Source organism: Barbus barbus (assembly GCF_936440315.1).
Source record: "Barbus barbus genome assembly, chromosome: 12".
Lineage (NCBI taxonomy): Eukaryota > Metazoa > Chordata > Actinopteri > Cypriniformes > Cyprinidae > Barbus > Barbus barbus.
This window is the reverse complement of record NC_136740.1, coordinates 21,510,254-21,529,152: the sequence shown is the minus strand read 5'-3', so window position 1 is coordinate 21,529,152 and position 18,899 is coordinate 21,510,254. Positions and strand designations below refer to the sequence as shown.

The window sequence follows — 18,899 nt, the reverse complement described above, 5'->3', positions numbered from 1 at the left end:
ATTTTAAATTGTGAAATTATTTCACAATATTACTGGTTTTACTGTATTTGTGATAAATAAATGCAACCTTGGTGAGCCTAAAAGACTTATTTCAAAAACATAAAAAAAATCTTACCGACCCCAAACATTTGAAAGGTAGTGTATATATGTTTTATTTTATTGTTTCTGTCTTATGTTTTACTCCTGTTACATCTGACTTAGTGTATTATGAGATTGCTGACAGTAAATCAAAATCAAGTCTAGGCTAAAATGGTCTCAATCCATCCTGGCTATATGAACCCACTCTTCTTTGTGCCAACCCCAGTGTTTGACGGATTAGGAGACCTTCTGATGCCAGCCATAACGCCTCAGAGCACAGGCGGGACCCCCATGGCTGCAGCAAGCACGCCGTTGACACCTGGAATTGTGCCCACCGCTGGACCGACAATGGTTCCGGCAATGGCACCAGCAATGGCCCCAACAATGGCACCCGCAGCAGCTGCCCAACCAATCAAACCTATCGGAGGAGACTTGGACTCTTCACTTGCCAATTTAGTCGGAAGTACGTATGGAGTAATGATGGACTGAGTCATCTTACACACTATCATTGCAGACTCTGACTTATCTTGTTTTTTCCTCCCTTGTAGACTTGGGGATGGGAAGCCAAAAGAAGTAAGTTCAGTGTCTGTTGCAGTGCATCTCCATGTTCCTGTTGTTTCCAGACACCTATTAATCTTGTCACTTATTCATAACATCTCTTCATGAACATGAATTACTCAACCTGACTTGTATTGACAATTCATTTGGACTGTTATGGCAGCTTGATTGATTCGCTCTCCCTTGGAGCACAATTTAATCATGTTCACTTTGTGTGGCCCTAGAACTGAGAAGAATGATTTGCACACATTATGTTGGCTGACAGCTATTTGTTTTGTACAGGGACAACCAGTGGAATGAGAAGAAGCTGACAGGAGGAGCTAACTGGACCCCTCAGGTCGCCCCTACTAGCTGGGGCACACCTGGCACTCAGATGGTAGCACTTGCTTTTTTCTTACACAATTAAAAAATGTTTCAGTCTTTCAACTTCAAAAAATTTTTTTTTTAAATATTTATTTTTGTCTTTTTCACCTTTTTATTATGATAGGATAGTTAAGTATTGATAGCAAGTGAAGTGGGAGAGAGAGGGGGGACGGGATCGGGAAAGGTCTGCGAGCCGGGACCTGAACTCGGGAAGTGCAATGGCGTTTATATGTTGGCTTACTGCCCACGAGGCTGTTGGCACCAACCTACTTCAAAATTTTATATTTAATTCAATATGTAAATTTCTACGAAAGAGGATTAAGGCCAAGCAGTAATAAAAAATTAAACCATCTCGAGATTAAACTCGTTAAATTTTGAGAAAAAGGTCTAAATAAAATGTTGAGAATAAACTTGTTAAATTACGAGAAAAAAGTTGTTACATTTAGAGAAAAAAATATTTAAATTTAGAGAAAAAATTCGAAATAATATGTTGAGAATAAACTCGATAAATTACAAGAAAAAAAGTCATTAAATTAAACTCGTTAAATTTTGAGAAAAAGGTCTAAATAAAATGTTGAATAAACTTGTTAAATTACGAGAAAAAAGTTGTTACATTTAGAGAAAAAAATATTTAAATTTAGAGAAAAAATTCGAAATAATATGTTGAGAATAAACTCGATAAATTACAAGAAAAAAAGTCATTAAATTTCGAAGAATAAAGTCAAATTAAAATGTGGAGAATAAACACACTCATGTCAGGTTCATTTTATGTTGTTGGAGAGTGTCAAACAGCACCTGCAGTGGTGTAGGTCATAGAGTAATGCATATGGATTATGGCATATGATGCGGTCAACAAGGGTTTGAGTCCATCTTTTGCCGAACTCGCTTTTCTTCCTTTTCTCATCACATATCTCATCGGAAAAGTGGAAATCAGCTGCCTAACGAGTGTTTAATAATAATGTATTAATTGTGTAGGTTTAGTGTTACTACAATAAATCCATTGTAAATATTAATTTGTATATTGAAAAGTATTCTGATTGTTGTCGCACAGTATTTCTCCTGTTTTCTGCGTCAGTGTTGTTGAGAATGGCAGCGCTGTTTCATCTGCCTTTAAACTAGTTTAAAGCACCTTGGAATCCTCTTCCGTAACATTTTGAGTGAAAATTGCTTCAATTTTTTCAGTGTACTTGCCGTTTTCTTAGTATTTGTGAAAATTATTTTTCTACACCAAATAATTTTAGTACGTATTTAATTGTGGTCCTGTTCTAATTGTTTAGTCTGGCTCTGCCCCTGGTGCCCCTGGAGCTGCCGCCCCACCTGGAGCAATGGCACCACCCATGGGAGCACAGCCTGGCTTTGGCATGGTGAGAAATCACTTTTAAAATGTTAAAAGAGGCTCTGTATTTTGCACTTACACTATTCGCTTATTTTATTTCTTATTGTTTACTCAGGCTCCAGCAGCAGGAGCTCCCATGATGCCCCAGCCCATGATGATGGGTCAGCCCATGATGAGACCACCATTTACAGGGCCAGCAGCAACAGGAACACCTGGAGCACCAGTAAATAACATAAAATATAATACATACATATTTATATATATATATATATATATATATATATATATATAAAACTCAGACATTTGAAGTTTGTAAGGTTTTTAATTTTTTTGAAGGAAGTTTCTTTCGCTCACCAAGGCTGCATTTATTTGATTTAAAAAATTGGAAAATTACTTAATGTATTTTTAAGGTGTAATTTATTTATGACTCCAGTCTTCATTGTCACATGATCATTCAGAAATCATTCTAATATGTTTATTTGGTGTGTTAACTTTTCTTATTATTATATTTTTAAAAATGACATATAATATAAAGGTCTTTGTTGACACTTTTTTTAATGCATTCACAATTTAAAGCATCCTTCCTGAACAAAAGTATTTCTTTATTTAAAAAATCAAACTGACCCCAAACAGTAGAGTATATATTTTTTAATCAGTTTGCATCATCATTTCCTCATGCACCCTTTACTTTCTCAGTTGTCTCCAGGGCTAGCTGCTCAGAGCCCCAAAAAACCTCCCACCAAGGACCCCCTTGCAGATCTGAACATCAAGGACTTCTTATAATTTACCAGGTATCAATATCTTTTTCTAGTGGCTACTCAAATGAGGCACTAAATCACAAAGCACCGTGACATTTTCTCCATGCTCTGTTTGCAGTATTTGTTTTCTCAAAGACTGAGCTCCAGTGAGAGAAGTCTGCTGTCTGTTTACACCCCCAGAAACCTGAGGAGCCTGCAACTAATGCCCACTGACCCCGCCCCAACCCAAATCCCACCCAGCCTTCCTGTGTCATGTTGTAGCACAAACTGTGAAGTGAATCATAGAGAAAACAAGCCGAAAAATGAAGATGTGCTTATTTCGATGTTATCCTTTGTTTTGAACAAAACAGAATAAAATTGTTAAGAAAAACACACAAATGAAAATGAACGATTAAAAAAAGATGCGTATGTATGTCTTTTCCAGTGTTTAAGTCTGAAATGAATGATGTGTGTATGTGGATCCCCTCAATTTCTCATTCCTTTAGGACTTCCCTATTCGGGTCAGAGGTCCTAAACAAGTTGTTGAAGCGCTTTCTGTTATATGTTAGTTTTGGAGCAGTGTGCAATGTATCATGATTCGCAGAAGGTACTCTTTGTATATTATCCTCATTGACCAAAAAAGGTCTCTCCTCTGCTCAAATTTTTATCTGTGTACAACTTATTGATGTGAACCTGGTACTCGGATTATAAGACATGCTGTTGTCATCTCCCATCATTGATTGACATTTGTTTGTTTACAAATAATAAATAATATGAATTATAAATATATGTGAATTATGTATAAATTAATAACATATCCAGGCTCCTCTATCCTAGATAACCCTGTTGGTGATTACATGTCATTTTTGTATTTTAACTGGTATTTATTTTTCTGATATATACATATATTTTTTGATTCTTTAGTTTAAACTTTGTTTTCATTTAATTGTCAGCTCACAGTTTACATACTTTCCTCAAGAAAATAACAAATTTGGACTTTCATTCACCAAATCTCGGTGCTACAAATCTCAGATGATCTCTAAGAAAGGCCTTTTGCAGTATCTTGACATAACAAATGTACAGCGACTTGTTAAACTGGTTATGTTTCCCCCCAAAAGCCCCCAAGATTTCACAGTTGTAGTCAGTAGAATGCTGTGTTTGAGTCTCATAGTTACTTGTGCTTGTATGAAATCCAAATTGAAGCTGGTACATGTGTTGTTATTTTGTATAATTGTAGAACATGTTTGGTTCTCAGTCTTTCCCGCTCATACTACATTATAAACCCTGACCCTTGTTTGTTACACGTAACGGTTGATTCATTCTCCCTCTGTTGGTAAGTGGTGTACTGTAGTTTGCACAGCAAAATAGAGTGTGGAGGAGATATATATTGGATGAAAATACCAGAGTTCATAGAAAACAGTGCGTAGGTTCATTAGCAGAGATAGACTCTTAGATCTGTACGATTATTCAGGAGGTCACTGTTAAACCATGTAACAGAAAGGTCTGATTGACAGCCCAGTATAGCCAAGCCTCTGTAACTCACTCTTCCTGTTAGATCTCGTGGAAATGACAAAGGCAGATCTTTGGATCTCTCTTTTGAAATTCTCTTGAAAGAAAAAATATTTTGATTTATTGATTCATATTTGACACCCCTACATAGTGCATGTAAGTCCTCTGAGATGCAATAAACACTGATGGGAAGAATTTCCCACCTGCGTCCCCCTGTGTCTGTTTTCAGAAGGATAGCTCTGTATCAACACATGATAATTAAAAAAAAAGAGCCTGTAACATTGTTCAGTCATTTTTAAGCTGCAGAGTTTAAGGTACATGTTTCTGGTAATTAACAAAACAACAACGTATTCTTATAGCCTATATTTTCAATATAATAATTATATATATATATATATATATAATAGAGAAATAAAGACTCAAGAGTGGAAATTAAAAGCAAACTTAAATTGGAAAACAAAGTTTGATGAAAAAGTGAACACACTATTTTGTCCTCATAGACCAATACATATAAATCTCAGTTTATTTGGTCCTTAATAACAAACATTTAGAAAACGTTGTACAAATTGAAAACGTATGTGATCTGTTTTTTCAAAACATCAATGTTATGTTAAAATTTTGGGTTTTTATTTCCTATCACGCTATATTGCTTTTCTCTTTATCATAATTACATTGATATGTATCATTAACCATATCTAAATTTAAATAACCCTGTGTATTTTTAAAGAACAACATGATCATATGAAACTCATAATACGAGTCTTACATTAAATACATACTTACAGTTCTACAGTAGACTGTTACTCCGACAGGTCCTCTGATGTTTTGTATTTTAAAATTAAAATAGCACCAAAAGTCAACAAGGGCATCTGAATCTGAAGGTAAACCTCCAACTAATTGCCTGCAGGGTGATACAAAAAGCAGAACTTTTGTAAATGGAAGCCCATGAAGACAGGTTACAGTTTATGTTATTAAAGGCACACAACAATAACATTATGATAACAAAAACAAACCAGCACATTGATTCTCAAATGTGTTCTTCAAGAAGAAAAAGGGACGTAAAATCCACAAATAAACTTCAAAGCTTTTTCTCTCAGAAAAAAAAAAGTTTTTTTTTTTCTTTTTTTTTTCTTGTGTCAACTAGTCATCTAGCTTTCTACTTCAAGGTATCCAGACAGATTACCAGACAAAACAAATGCCTCCCATATCAAACAACACAGACTGAAGTACATTTTCTAATTCAAAACGACTGTTTAGGACAGAATTAGTTCTCGTTAGGACAACTGAATCTAGAAATACATTCGCTCTAACTGATTCATAACAAAAGTTGTCTAATAAAATAAATTAAGGTATCAAAAGTTCAATGGTAGGTGTGTTTTAGTCTTAAGTGTTGATGAATGCAGCAGTTTGTGTAGTGCACAAATGGGAGGCACAAGGGTTGCTGAGAGCCGGGACAGAGGCAGTCAGATGGGCCACTGACGGAGTCTCTCAGGTGCCCCGACACTGGCTGGAGTCCCCATGGACCCAGAGGCAGATTTGTGCATACTTGGGGGGCGTGATTCGCACAGCCACGTTGTAATCCTGCTGCATCCCATTAACATCCACCCACTGGTGACCCGAAAACACTCCAATGATCTTCCGCTTCCACTTCTTCTTGCCAGGCTCTTTGAGCCGAATGTAGACACCCGAGCCGCTGGAGCCAGGCTTGGCGTCACAATACTGGTACAGCAGGTCGTTGGACTCCTCGGACACGGAGCAGAAGCGGTACACCAGGTTGCCTGGCCGGTCGTCGTCGAATCCAGAGAAATGTATACGTCCTGCGGGCAGCTTCTTGACGGAGGGGATAATACCTAGATCCATGTACTTGGTCTTCTGTGCCCGTTTAAGCTCCAGGATGGCGTAGTCATAATCGGCCACAACGTTCTCCGAGATCCCTTTAAACCAGCCCTTTGGCACCTGCATCTGTTTCACCCTGGTCCATCGGAACGAGGGCTGTTCGGAAGTGGTGCTGCGGCGACTACGGTTTCTCCTGCCTTTGCCTTTTCCCTTACGCCCCTGCTTTTCTTCAATCTCTATATTTTCATTGATTTCCTCATCCTCCTCCTCTTCCTTATGTTTCCTCTGGCCTTTGCCTTTCCGTCCTTTCCCTTTCCGTCCCTTCCCTTTCCGGCGTGAACGTTCTTTCAGCACACCAACGCTAAGTTTCTGTACCCCATCCAGGTAGTCCGTACCATTGTGGACACAATGAGCCGCAGTCAGGACGTGTTTGGGGGACACCAGCACTCCAGAACACCCCGTGGAGATCTTTACAGACGTGGAGAATGGATACTTCAAAGAGTACTGCTTGTCGGCGATGGTAAACCGTGTGTCCGTGCCGTACACTTCTCGTCTGCGCCGAGTATGTAACCCAGAACCTCCCATCCAGTCGTTCCTCACATTTAGCTCCTGTATTGAGACGGTGGTGAGCGTGCGGGTTCCATTTTCGTACATGGTCTCGTAGGACAGTAGCTGCTCCAGATCGTCCAGGCTGGGCTCCGGGAGACCCCGCTTGCACTCAATGCCACATATTCCATGGAGCTCAGTCTGCGGCTTGGCCAAAAACTCAGAACTTCCCAGGTGCACCGTTTGCTTTTCTTGTACCAGTGGTACTTTCCTCTGCGGCCAGGTGTAGTCATCGTCACCTGTGGAATCGTCCACTGCTGCAGACACCAGCACAGCCAGTGCTGAGACGCAAAGCAGGAGCGTTAAGGGTACCGGGCCCATTGCAGAGAGACCCCTAGACCAGACAGAAAGAAAAACAAAATAATCAATATCACTTTATATATAGGTATGTAACACTTCATATTGAGGCATTTAGTTTCAAGAAAGTTACTGTCTTTTGATAAAACATATTTGAAAGCCCAGAATGGTCAGAGCCAAAAATATCAGAACACATTGTTCTGATCTTATAAATTATTGTTATTTCCCCTGTTTTTATTTTTCTTTTTTTTACATTCAGTTGAACTTTTCAGTCATCTTAAGCCCATATAGATTTTTATGCATATGCTAGGATATGTGGACAGTGCGTGTTTTTTCTAACCTTGCATACAGCATGTGCTTCAATTTTTTATTTATTTATTTTTGCACCAATTAGTTGTATCAGTAAAATCACCGCATGCAGTATACCATGCATGCAATCAGTAATCTCATGCATGCAATATATTTCTTACAGACATTCCTATAAATTAGTGTATCTTATTTCTGGTCCCAGCACTGTGCATTTTGGATGTCTTAATTATATAGCAAACCTGATTTATTTCATCAGCTCTTATGCAAAAATAATATTAAGGAGACATCAGGAAGAGCAGAGCTGGAAGTATTGAAATCAGGAACAGAGGATTACGTTAATACAGTCATGACCACTAGGGGGAGACAAATAATAATACTTTGTAGCACTATTTCAAGACTCCTGAGAATCTGAGAGTGTATATACTGTACAGTTCACCTTATTCCCCATCATCACATTCCACAGATATTTAGATCCAATCCTAATGTATCTGTTAAGTCAACAACAGTATTCCCACACATTCCAAACCAAAAATTTAGAATCTGCTTTTAAGACACACACAATAAAATGTTATTACTAAAGAAATAGTTCAAATAATTAACGAAAGCCAGATTTGCTGCATTAGCTTTAGAGGCTAAACAAATGAGTCAAATAGCATACAAAAATGCTTGCATTTAAAAACTAGTCCCTAAACGACACCGGCTGAAAGAAAATATCTGCCATTAGAGGAAAATGATGCTGCCTGTGGAGACTGGAGGTTTGTGGCGGGGATTGTATGAATATTGACCCTGTCGGCACTGACTTGAGTATTTTGAGTCAGTGGTTTGAAAACGATTCCTACTGTCTTGCTAAATGTTAGTATTAAGTATATACTGGGGTTCTGCGGATGGTAATGCAATTGGTACTGTTACCAGTAAATCAGAGGAAAATTATATGATAATCTAAACACACATGCACCCACACACACATACAGTAAATGCACAAAGTGGTCAGCAGCCTACTTCTGCATTAATTTATGTGTCAGGTACAGCTCTAACTGGAAAACGTTTTAGATATGGGTGCATTTTATTTTTCCACCAGACCATCAGTTTGCAGTGTGATGAAAAGATGCTTGACTCTTCCACGCAGGTCACACATGGAATCACGCACCACATAAATAATGCACATAAATAATGGGAACAAAGTAGTGATTTTTAAATGGATACCAAGATTCCCAATGCATTTCCATGACTTTTGCAGGCATTCGTGATTGCAGGACAGGGATTTTCAAATGCACATAATAGAGACTGCACTGACTTGAGCATAAATATGAATAATACATTTTCAATGAAATTATAAATATTTGATACATTTACATGAAGTTTCCAGACCTGGAAATCACAATTTTATCCAAGTATCCTTATTATTTTCAGGTTTTTCATGTCAGTGAGAAACCCTGTTTGCAGATTTAAGAGATCTTTCAGGGCCCTGATTAGAGTGACAGGTCTATTTTGCAATAATGATCAGCTGACTGACTACATTATCCAGCTTTAATACTCGGCTACTAACCAGTAAAGGTGGAATATTGAATTCCATTACATCATACAAAACATGGCCTTGCAACAAGGTGAAAACTGTAACAATATTATATTAAAAGATAATAAAGTCCCCTGGAGTTACACCATAATCATTAATTAAGAGACAACATGGTGCCATTTGCGTTTATTTGAAGGGATCACGACACAAGACCTGTGTGATATGATACATGAAAATAGCGCTAGTTTCAGTTACCTGGATGTGTGGACTGATACAGAATTGCAATGGACAACAGTGACTATTGGGCAATATGAGAACACTGAACGCCCTGATTTAGCAGTCAGGATAATGTATTCCAGAGAGCCTTGTATTAAGTGCAAAGATAATTACATTTATTTGTTAAGTAGATACTTATTCAAAGCAAGTGAAGACAAAAATGCAAACATGCAACCAATTAAATCTTAAAGGAAGAGCAATATATTAGCACTGTTACAATTACTATGTTTCAGAATCAGACCAGCATTACTAAGCCTATTTCCACCATGTGAGTAAAAGAGATGTTCAAAAAAGTAATTGCGATTTTTTTTATCTCACAATTCAGAATGTTTTCTTTGCAATTCCTTAATTTCGTAATTCTGAGCTTATATCTCGCAATTCTGTTTTTTGTTCAGCAAAGAAAATAGAAAGTAATTGTTACTTTTTTTCCTCACAATTCTGAATTTCTTTTCAGAATTGCAAGAAAAAAAGTATGAATTGTAAGACAAAAAGTCACAATTGTCTTTTTTTTTAATCTCATGTCAAAAAAGCATCCATAAGATAAAACAGAGTTATAAGCCCCCAAGTGCAAAAGTATCTCTATATGATGTGAAATTATAGAAATGATTATCCAGTTACACACACACAAAAAAAAGGCAAACCACAATGCCAAGTGTTTCACAGCCACCACTCTCTCTCATTCATCATGTTAGATTGCTGAGCACCCAAGAAAAACCTTGACTGCAGCAACATTTTCTAATCAGCAGTCAGTTTAGGGGTGGCGAGGGTGGGTTGGAATATAGATTGCTGCTGCATTGTTGCTTCAGTACTTTCCCTGCAGAGCTGAAATCCCTCTCCTCTCACCTCACACTTCACTATGACATGCCGTCGATGTTGATTATCTACATCAGGCGCTCTGTCTGTGAGAATCAATCTTTAAAGACAGTGCTGTGTGGCCTCAGTGGAAGTGTGAGGGGAAAATATGTGCATGAATCTGTGCGGGGGAAGTTATGGATCCAGGCAATGACAAATCTTATGCATCCTTACTGGAGAGGGCCATGAAAAGCGAAGCACTTACAAAAGTCCAAACAAATTCCAGTAAGACAATGACGTAAAATGTGCAGACAGCTTGTGCTTTGAAAAGTCTGCAAAGCAGACAGACTCAGTCAAACTTGGTCTGACATGAGATCTGATCTCTCTATCAACAGTTCTCTTGCTAAAAGGAGCATCTGCAATCTGACATTCCTCTATCACTGCTGAAATATCACTATGACATTTCCAATGGCTTTTCTGTAATAGACACATCTACATGTAGAAAATTCCCCTCAATGTCAGCATCACCCCATTTTTCCATTACAAGGCACAGAAATTTCAATCTTGCAAACTTTTCAACCAGCTTCATCAACCAAACGGTGGCGCTAATGGTCCCATTTGCAATTAAGTTTAAAACTAATTCATTCAAAGTTGCCAGATCTTTCAGTGCATGTCTTTCCCTCACCGTCAATCATTTATGGATACACGAATATTTGCATTGACAGTTATAAGTAATCTGCATGGTAATCGTCTCCTTTGCACAAAAATTACTATGACAACCAGACTTTCCATCAAAAAAGACCTCGGCTGTATTTTAATTTTTTTATTTTTTGTAAGGCCTGATGTTGAAATAAATTTGATCAGATGAGAGGTCTTTAACATAGCCTAACTCTATCATTACTGATGTACAGATATATATTTAAAGTATTAAGTGCATTTTCAATTTGACGAGCTGCCTAAACTTTCATGAAAAAAGTTAATTATAGCCCATCTTTTTATAGAAGCTTTGCAATCACTATACTTGAGATGCTTCAAAGTGATAATGACAAATATCATGACATTTAATTTTTTTCCAAAGGCTAGAATGGTGCTAAAATTGTTTAAACTTATTTTTTTATATATAAAGATGAAAACTTTTACAATAAAATAAATAAATAGCAGCTGTGATAATTCTCTCTGAAGGTGAAATTCGCCATACCTGCTATCATTCGATTGATGGAGGTGTTCAATCCGCAAACAGATGCTTGTTATTTAAGTAAGAACCGTCTAAAAGTTACTTAATCTCAGAGGGTTTTCTGCTGGATTGGCTGATAGTCCGTTTCTTCTCATGTCTGCTCCACCTTCAAGACAGGGAGAGCTCAAGAGACGAAGCCCTTGGTATGAATTACACTTGACGTTTAAGGGAAAGGGAGGAAAAAAGTCCCAACAAGAGTTTGGTATAGGGGAGGGACCATCATGCTCTGCAACGATGGAGCGGAGAAAGTGAAGTTGAGAGAGCGTTCAACACTTTAATCTTAATGAATCGTGAGATTTGAATAAATCTTTATTTGACATTTCAAAGAGTCGCTTATATCCAGAATTCAAAGGGGCTTTGCTCAGATTCGTTCCACTGAGAGCACAATAGCGCAGCAGCGGCTTTATTGTGGTTCGGTTTAGTTCCCACATCACTGACACTTGTGTCCATGGATATGATGTAGCAAACACGCAAGCTGGGGGTCTGCCAGTTAAAAGAAAGCCTTCAAAGTTGCACATGTATGCAGATTCTCGTTTGGGTCGATGACGTCACGCTCCTTTTTCGTCTGTATCTATTCCATCATTCACAAATGACCTAAAATAGGCCTACATATCATTCAAAAACCGTGTTTTCAGTTTTTGAAATTATTAATATTTTTTTTATTTATAAAGACTTGAACGTAATATAAACGTAGCTAATATAACGACTATTTAAAAAAAAAAAAGTAATTATTTAAAAAACTTGTATTGCCAAATTAACGTGTAGGAAGCGATTTTAGTGTCATGCAACAAGAGAACAGGAAATTGTGCACTCTCTTGACTGTGGGTTGTGGTTGGAAGGGATACAGCTCTGACTGGAAACTAATTTAATTTTCTACTAATTTCAAATTTTCTACCTATTAGATTGTGTTTTATTAATGTCTACAGCTAAATCTACCCTTACAATAATGCAAAAAAATAAATATATCTTTTTGATCTTTTATTTGTTAAGGTCAAATGAAGTAACCCAATGAAAATGTTGCGATATTCATGATTTTTTTTAACCCACATATGTTGTAAACTTCATTATTTATCTTTACATTTCTGTTCTTCATCCTTATTTGTCATTGACTCATGCAAATGTGAAGGTTTTGTGACCCTTCACTTCATATGTGCGCATTCTGTTTAGAATAGTTAGTTTGTTCATTGCCATTTATTCATTGCTTCAGTCGGTGAGATTAACACTATCAAAAGTGTTCATTTTTCCACTTAATGAGCTCTGAGAATCTGAATGACTGGGTTTTATTTTTTCCAAGAAATTAAAGAGGCCACCAAACAATACTGTTATGTGTAGACACTTCAGACTGAAATGCACTAATTCCTTTCCTATTGAAGTGACTGCTGGAACAAGAAAGATGCATTGAGATGCAAGAACTGACTTCACATGTGATATGTCATACATTCAGGTATATTGGCTTTTTCCTTGTTTCTGTTTTCTAATTCTCGTTCAATGCCACATGTCTTAAAATCACCTTTCAGTCTTGAAAAGTCTGAAGACTAATTTTTCCCAGAGACTCAGGGAAAGGGTCAGTCTTTCAGGTTCCACAATGTAGGCTCACATCAGCACCCTGTGAGGTTCTCTGTCAAGTCTGAACAGAGAAAGGTGATCTCATTGCTTTAGACTGCGGCCTCCACCCTCCAATTTAGAGAATGTGCCCCTACAATGATCATCATGAGCTCTCTCTCAATAGAAGGTGTATTATTTTTTTTTGCGCATTGGCATTAGTTTATTTTATTTTATCAGAACACATGACACGGAATGATGGAGGTAGAGTAAGGGGAATCAAACTCTTGTCTCCTAAATAAGAGCCACTTCTCTTTGTCTGTAGCATCTTATATTGATATGGCTAAAATGTATAATACATTTCTAGCAGAACCCATAAATTGTTACATGAGTGTTTGGCAGTGTCGCTCTGAAAGTAATGGCCTTGTGTGATATTTCTGCTCATGGTTGTGCGAAACACTGGTTCCATAGAAGATTCCTTGTCAGGAAGATCAGCTCTTCATGATCCAGGGAGAACGACTAGGTTTTGTGCAAGCAAATGTTGTTTGAAGATTGTGTCACTGAATATTACAACTATAGTGTTTGCTTTGAAAATTCGTTTCTCAGAAAAATAGTTTGAGATTCAAACCAGCATTGCGTTTTTGCATCTTCAGTCTTCAGTTGGCAAAACAACAGATTATTCTCCTCTAAAGTAGGTTTGCATTGGCCATGACTGGATTCCAGTTTGCTTAATAGCATGTGGTCAGATTTCACTCACAGTGCTAACAGTCCATCCATGATTCCATTTATATGCTAAAGAAGACAATTTGCTTGAGTTTAAGGGAACGTGAGTGTTGTGTTGAGTGGCTGCTCAGGCACATCCTTAGAGAGGTGATGAAGGCTATGCACTGCAGATTAAAGAGTCAGGTGTTTATTTATGCAGGTCATGGTCATAAACCATCTCAGGAGGCCTTCACCTTTCCATGGCTTATTACAGCTTCCTGCCAGACAGAGAGAGACATTTACAGGGAGCCGCTTTCCTAACCAGACCCCCTCTGCCCTGTAAACTAGCTGGAAGATAACTTTAGGTTAGCCCTACAGATTTTGTTGACAGCAAATATTTAGACACGTTGAAAGGTCAGGCTGCAGTGTCATTATATAGCAAACATATACAAGCAGTGCAGAAAACAACTGTTCAAAGGTTTGGAATCGGTACGATTTTTTTATGTTTTTGAAAGAAATGTCTTATGTTCACCATGGCTGCATTTATTTGATCAAAAATACAGTAACAAATTGTGAAATATTATTTCAATTTAAAATAACTGTTTTCAAGTTTCAAGTTTTTTATTTGTCACATACACAATTATAGAGAGTATAACCAGCAGTGAAATGTAGGTCAGGTCCGCTCCAAGGACAGTGCAATTATATAGAATACAAATATTGTATTCTACACTAATATTGTATTCTAAATATTGTATTCTACTGTTTTCTAATTTAATATAATTTGAATAGTAATTTATTCTGTAATGGCAAAGCGGAATTTTGAAAAGCCATTACTCAAATTCAAAGTCACACAATCCTTTAGAAGTCATTCTAATATAAATAATAATAATATAAATATTTCTTATTATTGTTGATGTTTAAACAGTTGTGCTTAATGTTTTTGTGATAACTAAAATATTTTTTCAGGATTCTTTAAAGAAATAGAAAGTTCAAAATGACTAATTATTTAATTTTTTTTTTTGTAATAATGTGCTGCCATTTTGATTAATTTACTGAATCCTTGCTGAATAAATGTATTCACCCCCCAAAAAAAATACAAATAAAAACTATAATGTATGCATCAACTTTTGTAGACAGATATGAAGCTATTTTTAATTTTAATTTTTTTTTTATTGTAATAAACATATAATAGAATTTATTTCAAATATTTTTGGGGGGCACTTGTGTATCAAAGATCTTGTTAAAATCATTTTGTTATTTTTTTCCTTTTTATTTTTTTTCTTTAATTTTGTTCTTTGCCCATGCCCAAGTTACACATCCAGGACTGTGGTTCAACTCATGTTTTCCCCTCTGGAGGAATGTTCTTTCTTTCTTTCTTTCTTTCTTTCTTTCTTTCTTTCTTTCTTTCTTTCTTTCTTTCTTTCTTTCTTTCTTTCTTTCTTTCTTTCGTTTTTTAAGATGTTCATGCATACAGGAAGTTATATCTTGATAAAAGTAGCCCACCAAGACTCCTGCTAAAGTGAGTCACTTGAACAGAATTCTCTAAGAGACATGACCTCCTGTGCTTGAGGCGAAGCTGCCAACATACACAAGAGAGGAGCAGAGCACTTCAAGCATGCAAACAGCTAATACAAACTAAACAGAAATGGTTCCTAAGCAAACACACCGATTTGGCACAGCAAGTCAATCTGCTCCGATATTGGCCCAGACTTGGTCTACAATTCAACATGTAAGTGTTCTCAAGTCAACAGCTTGAAACAAGTTCAACATTTTACAGTGAAAGGATAAATAGATGTTGACTTCCATTTTTGGTTGAGAGTTTTGGTTTGGGACTGTTGCCTTCAGTGTTTCAGTGTCAAGAGTTTGTTATCTAGTGTTTCACAGTCAGGGTCCTGTTGAGTGAGCTCACAGGTTATTTAGTTGTTCTGCTAAATCTTAAGTGTAATATATACATACAAGATTTTTGTACAAAGCACTCACAGTCAGACTCTGGAGACTGGCATTGAGGTGTCTTCAGAGAACTTCTGGGTTAGAGGTACCAAAAATACTCAAATACCTAAAACACACACACACATCATTTGCTTGAGATCAAAAAAGCTATTCAAACACCAATGCTAATACAATATCCAGTATACCCAGACCAGAAATCAGAAGTTAAAGTACTTGAATTACATAATGATGTCCGCATAACTGCCAATGAGTTTCTTGTCTGGGAGAAAGTCAGGTATGTACATATAGCGGTAAATAGATAAATCACATTGGCCTCACTATTTGTGCTAGATCACTTCAGAGAACCAAGTTCAAAAGCAGCTATTTTTTTCCCCTTGGGTGACCTTTGACCTGCCTTGCATTTTTCAGGCGAGTTTCATTACGTTGTACGGCTGGTTTCATTGTGCTTCTCCTTATCTCTCTGTCTGTCTCATTTTGTATTTTGTATTTTTTTAAATCACCTATTCATGTGATAGCATGCTTGATTACCCAGTCAGCTCCTGCCAAACACGTGCAAACACTTTGTTGATCACATGAGATGATTAATTATAGCAGCATCATAGTCAATGATGGAACATTTTCATGCTGACATTCTGAGCATTATAAAGAACAAGTCAGTGGTTTTTCCAGAATTTGCCAGATTAGTGGCATTGAAATATATAAAAGATATTCAGAGTTTTGCTAGGTACTCATTTGCAGTATTTACAAGCAATATTTACAGCTATGTTTTCTGACTGTGAAATAATCTTTTCTTTTTCCAAATTTTAGATTTAATGATATACATTTTTTATACATTTTGTGTTTTTACAGAATTCAAAAGTGTTTATTTTTGTTATTTATTATTTTATTTTAATAATTTATTTATATGTTATAAATTTTATAAGCATGCATAAAGACAAAAGTTTCAACATTTAACCCTCCATACGGCCACAAACACTTTGTGGTCATTTCCTTGACACTGTGTCTTTAAGATAACATTCTCGGTTTTTTTTGTTGTTGTTGGAAAGAGAAGACCTTAGTTTAGCCAATGATGTGCTTTGGTTAAGTGACATGACATGCAGTTTTTTTTCTGTGGCGGGATTTCTGATAGACTGCCATCTCTTGTTAGTAGTAGTTGCTGAAAGCAAACTAAAACGTCAGTAACAAACAAAGACCAGTAAACTTACACTTATTCTAAGTTAGATCCACTATTGTATGTTGTCGCCGTATGGCAACATATCATAAAGTAACGTTACCTTAAAATAATATTTTCTCCCCATTTTTTTTTTTAAAGCAGTTCAAGTTAAGCCATTCCAAGAAAAGAAAAAGAGTCAAATATTTACTATCATAATGGGTGCAGTAGAGGGTTAATATTTTAAGTTTGTTCTTTAATAAACTGTAAACAAATACCTTGTTTTTAAACATAACTGCGATTTACTCTGGAAATTAATACATTTTCACCCGCTTTTTGATTACATGAAATTTCAATGCCAGAAATGACATAATATCCCTAAACTGCATGTGAAAGCAAATCAAGCGTGGTCACTTTACATCTCTTCCTATCTTAAATGCAACTTATTCTGTAACTTGGACCGTTTTTGGTGAAGCATCATGACACTTTGGCTTTTCAATTCATATTCAGACCTTTCTTTTGCACTCCTCAGACACACATATATAGCTCCAACTTCACTCACCTGCTCTCTTTAAATGCCCTTTTATCAGTTAACAGTCTGCATTTCAGAAAAACTGAATATAAAATGTATGATAATTTCTGTCTGGAACTCTCTGTCCTTCCTTGTCTGTCACTGACACCAGGTGAATGCAGAAGTCTGTGTGTGTTCCTTCAGTTCTATGGAAACTCACCAGGATCTAAGGTGTGTGTTCCCCTTAGCTCACCCCTGCTGAGGTCTTTATTGGGATATAATGATTGTGCTTGTTAAAATCAGCTTAAATCCCTCACCGGGAGCTATTGTGTTTGAATGTTTCCCTCTTGAGATACAGCTCAGTGGGATTTTCTATTAGAATCACCACAGGGCAAGACCCTATAATGTGTTTCATTAAGACAATGTTTATGCATTTGTATAAAGCAGAACTAAACATTTGTGCATTGTTTTGTTCCTAAGTGAACAGCATGGAGAAAATCCAAGACACATTTGTTGACATTTTAAAGCCTAGTTCTTTCCATTTCCCACCTCTTCTGATTCAATTACTTGAATACTTCTGATACAATTTCTTGCTTCTTCCTAAACCACCAACTGCTAAATCTTTTCACTTTGTTCCTAAATACAGTATTACTTTTTTGCACATACGCCGTGTCAAATTCACAGTTCTAGCCTATTCAAATTATCCATGCAATTTCCGTTATAAGTGCAGAGGAATCCCCTTACTCCCACAGCAGGTTCTCATTGAGAAAACTCTCCACTGATATAGTTTGTATTGGCAGGTATATATCACAGCACAGGGAGTATAATTTCTTAATTCCTGGAAGTCTAGGGGTTTTGGTGCACATATGTGAGTATGAGAGTGTGTGTTAATACCATACATCACAGCTTCAGCACCAGCACAACACCAGAGGTGCTGGTTTTCAGAAGTTAGGGAGGAAGTTCAACAATCAAAAACATCCTTCACTGTCTTTTCTGGTCCTTTTTAGATATTTCCCCCACGCTGCTTTTATCTGACCAGTGTTGTGGCTTCCTTGATTCAGTGAGAGTCCAGTCTTGTATAAAAGACCCAATAGGCTGAAACAGCCTAGGTCTGGGAACAGAGTGTAATAGAAGGCCACTGGAATTCCTGTATAGAATCACAAAACCTTATCGCTGAACTGAACACCTCTGCAAATTTAATTACATATCGGAAAGCAAGCCTTGTTATTATGAACCAGATAACGCAGAGTGTGCACAGAAAATTGCATGTTTACACTTGATGTTAGATCCTATCTATATTTTTTTCAAAGCGCAAATAATAGCAGTACTAGCTTGACTGTTGGACTTTTGGGAAGTACCATTCCTCATGTGAGAAGAAGCATAGATAAAGAAAAGAAGAAACTGTGGCTTTTTCCTTTCGCTGTGTGAGGCTATTTATTGCTTGTCTTGTGTCACAAGGTTGTTGTCACATTTGGGTGTGGCAAGGGAGAACACAGGAGTCGAGGAATCAGCTTAATAGATTAAGCTTAATAAACAAAACTCGGGGGACAATCCAAAATAGAAACATAGAGCGAGCACTTGAAAGCAACATGTAACAAAG

At 36.9% G+C, this 18,899-nt stretch overlaps 2 protein-coding genes across 2 annotated transcripts in view; one reads left to right on the top strand and one right to left on the bottom strand.

Annotated features, from left to right (window-relative positions):
* The window catches only part of LOC306878263 (clathrin coat assembly protein AP180-like), a gene marked incomplete at its 5' end in the record, with an annotated part of 45,192 nt that extends 40,417 nt beyond the window's left edge, over positions 1–4,775 (top strand). The window contains 7 exons of the mRNA XM_079430498.1: positions 305–541; positions 627–651; positions 919–1,012; positions 2,277–2,363; positions 2,451–2,558; positions 3,032–3,126; positions 3,212–4,775. Coding sequence (XP_079286624.1) covers positions 305–541; positions 627–651; positions 919–1,012; positions 2,277–2,363; positions 2,451–2,558; positions 3,032–3,118 — 638 coding nt within the window. The 3' untranslated portion in view covers positions 3,119–3,126; positions 3,212–4,775. The remainder of the gene's footprint in view (positions 1–304; positions 542–626; positions 652–918; positions 1,013–2,276; positions 2,364–2,450; positions 2,559–3,031; positions 3,127–3,211) is intronic.
* A 296-nt stretch (positions 4,776–5,071) lies between these two features.
* LOC306878504 (inactive serine protease 35-like) lies at positions 5,072–11,609 on the bottom strand. The gene is made up of 2 exons (XM_079430938.1): positions 11,409–11,609; positions 5,072–7,357 (listed from the first exon to the last, which is right to left on the bottom strand). Exon 2 carries the CDS (start codon positions 7,342–7,344, stop codon positions 6,070–6,072), a length of 1,275 nt encoding a protein of 424 aa, XP_079287064.1. The 5' UTR covers positions 7,345–7,357; positions 11,409–11,609; the 3' UTR covers positions 5,072–6,069.
* Between the last annotated feature and the right edge of the window lie 7,290 nt (positions 11,610–18,899).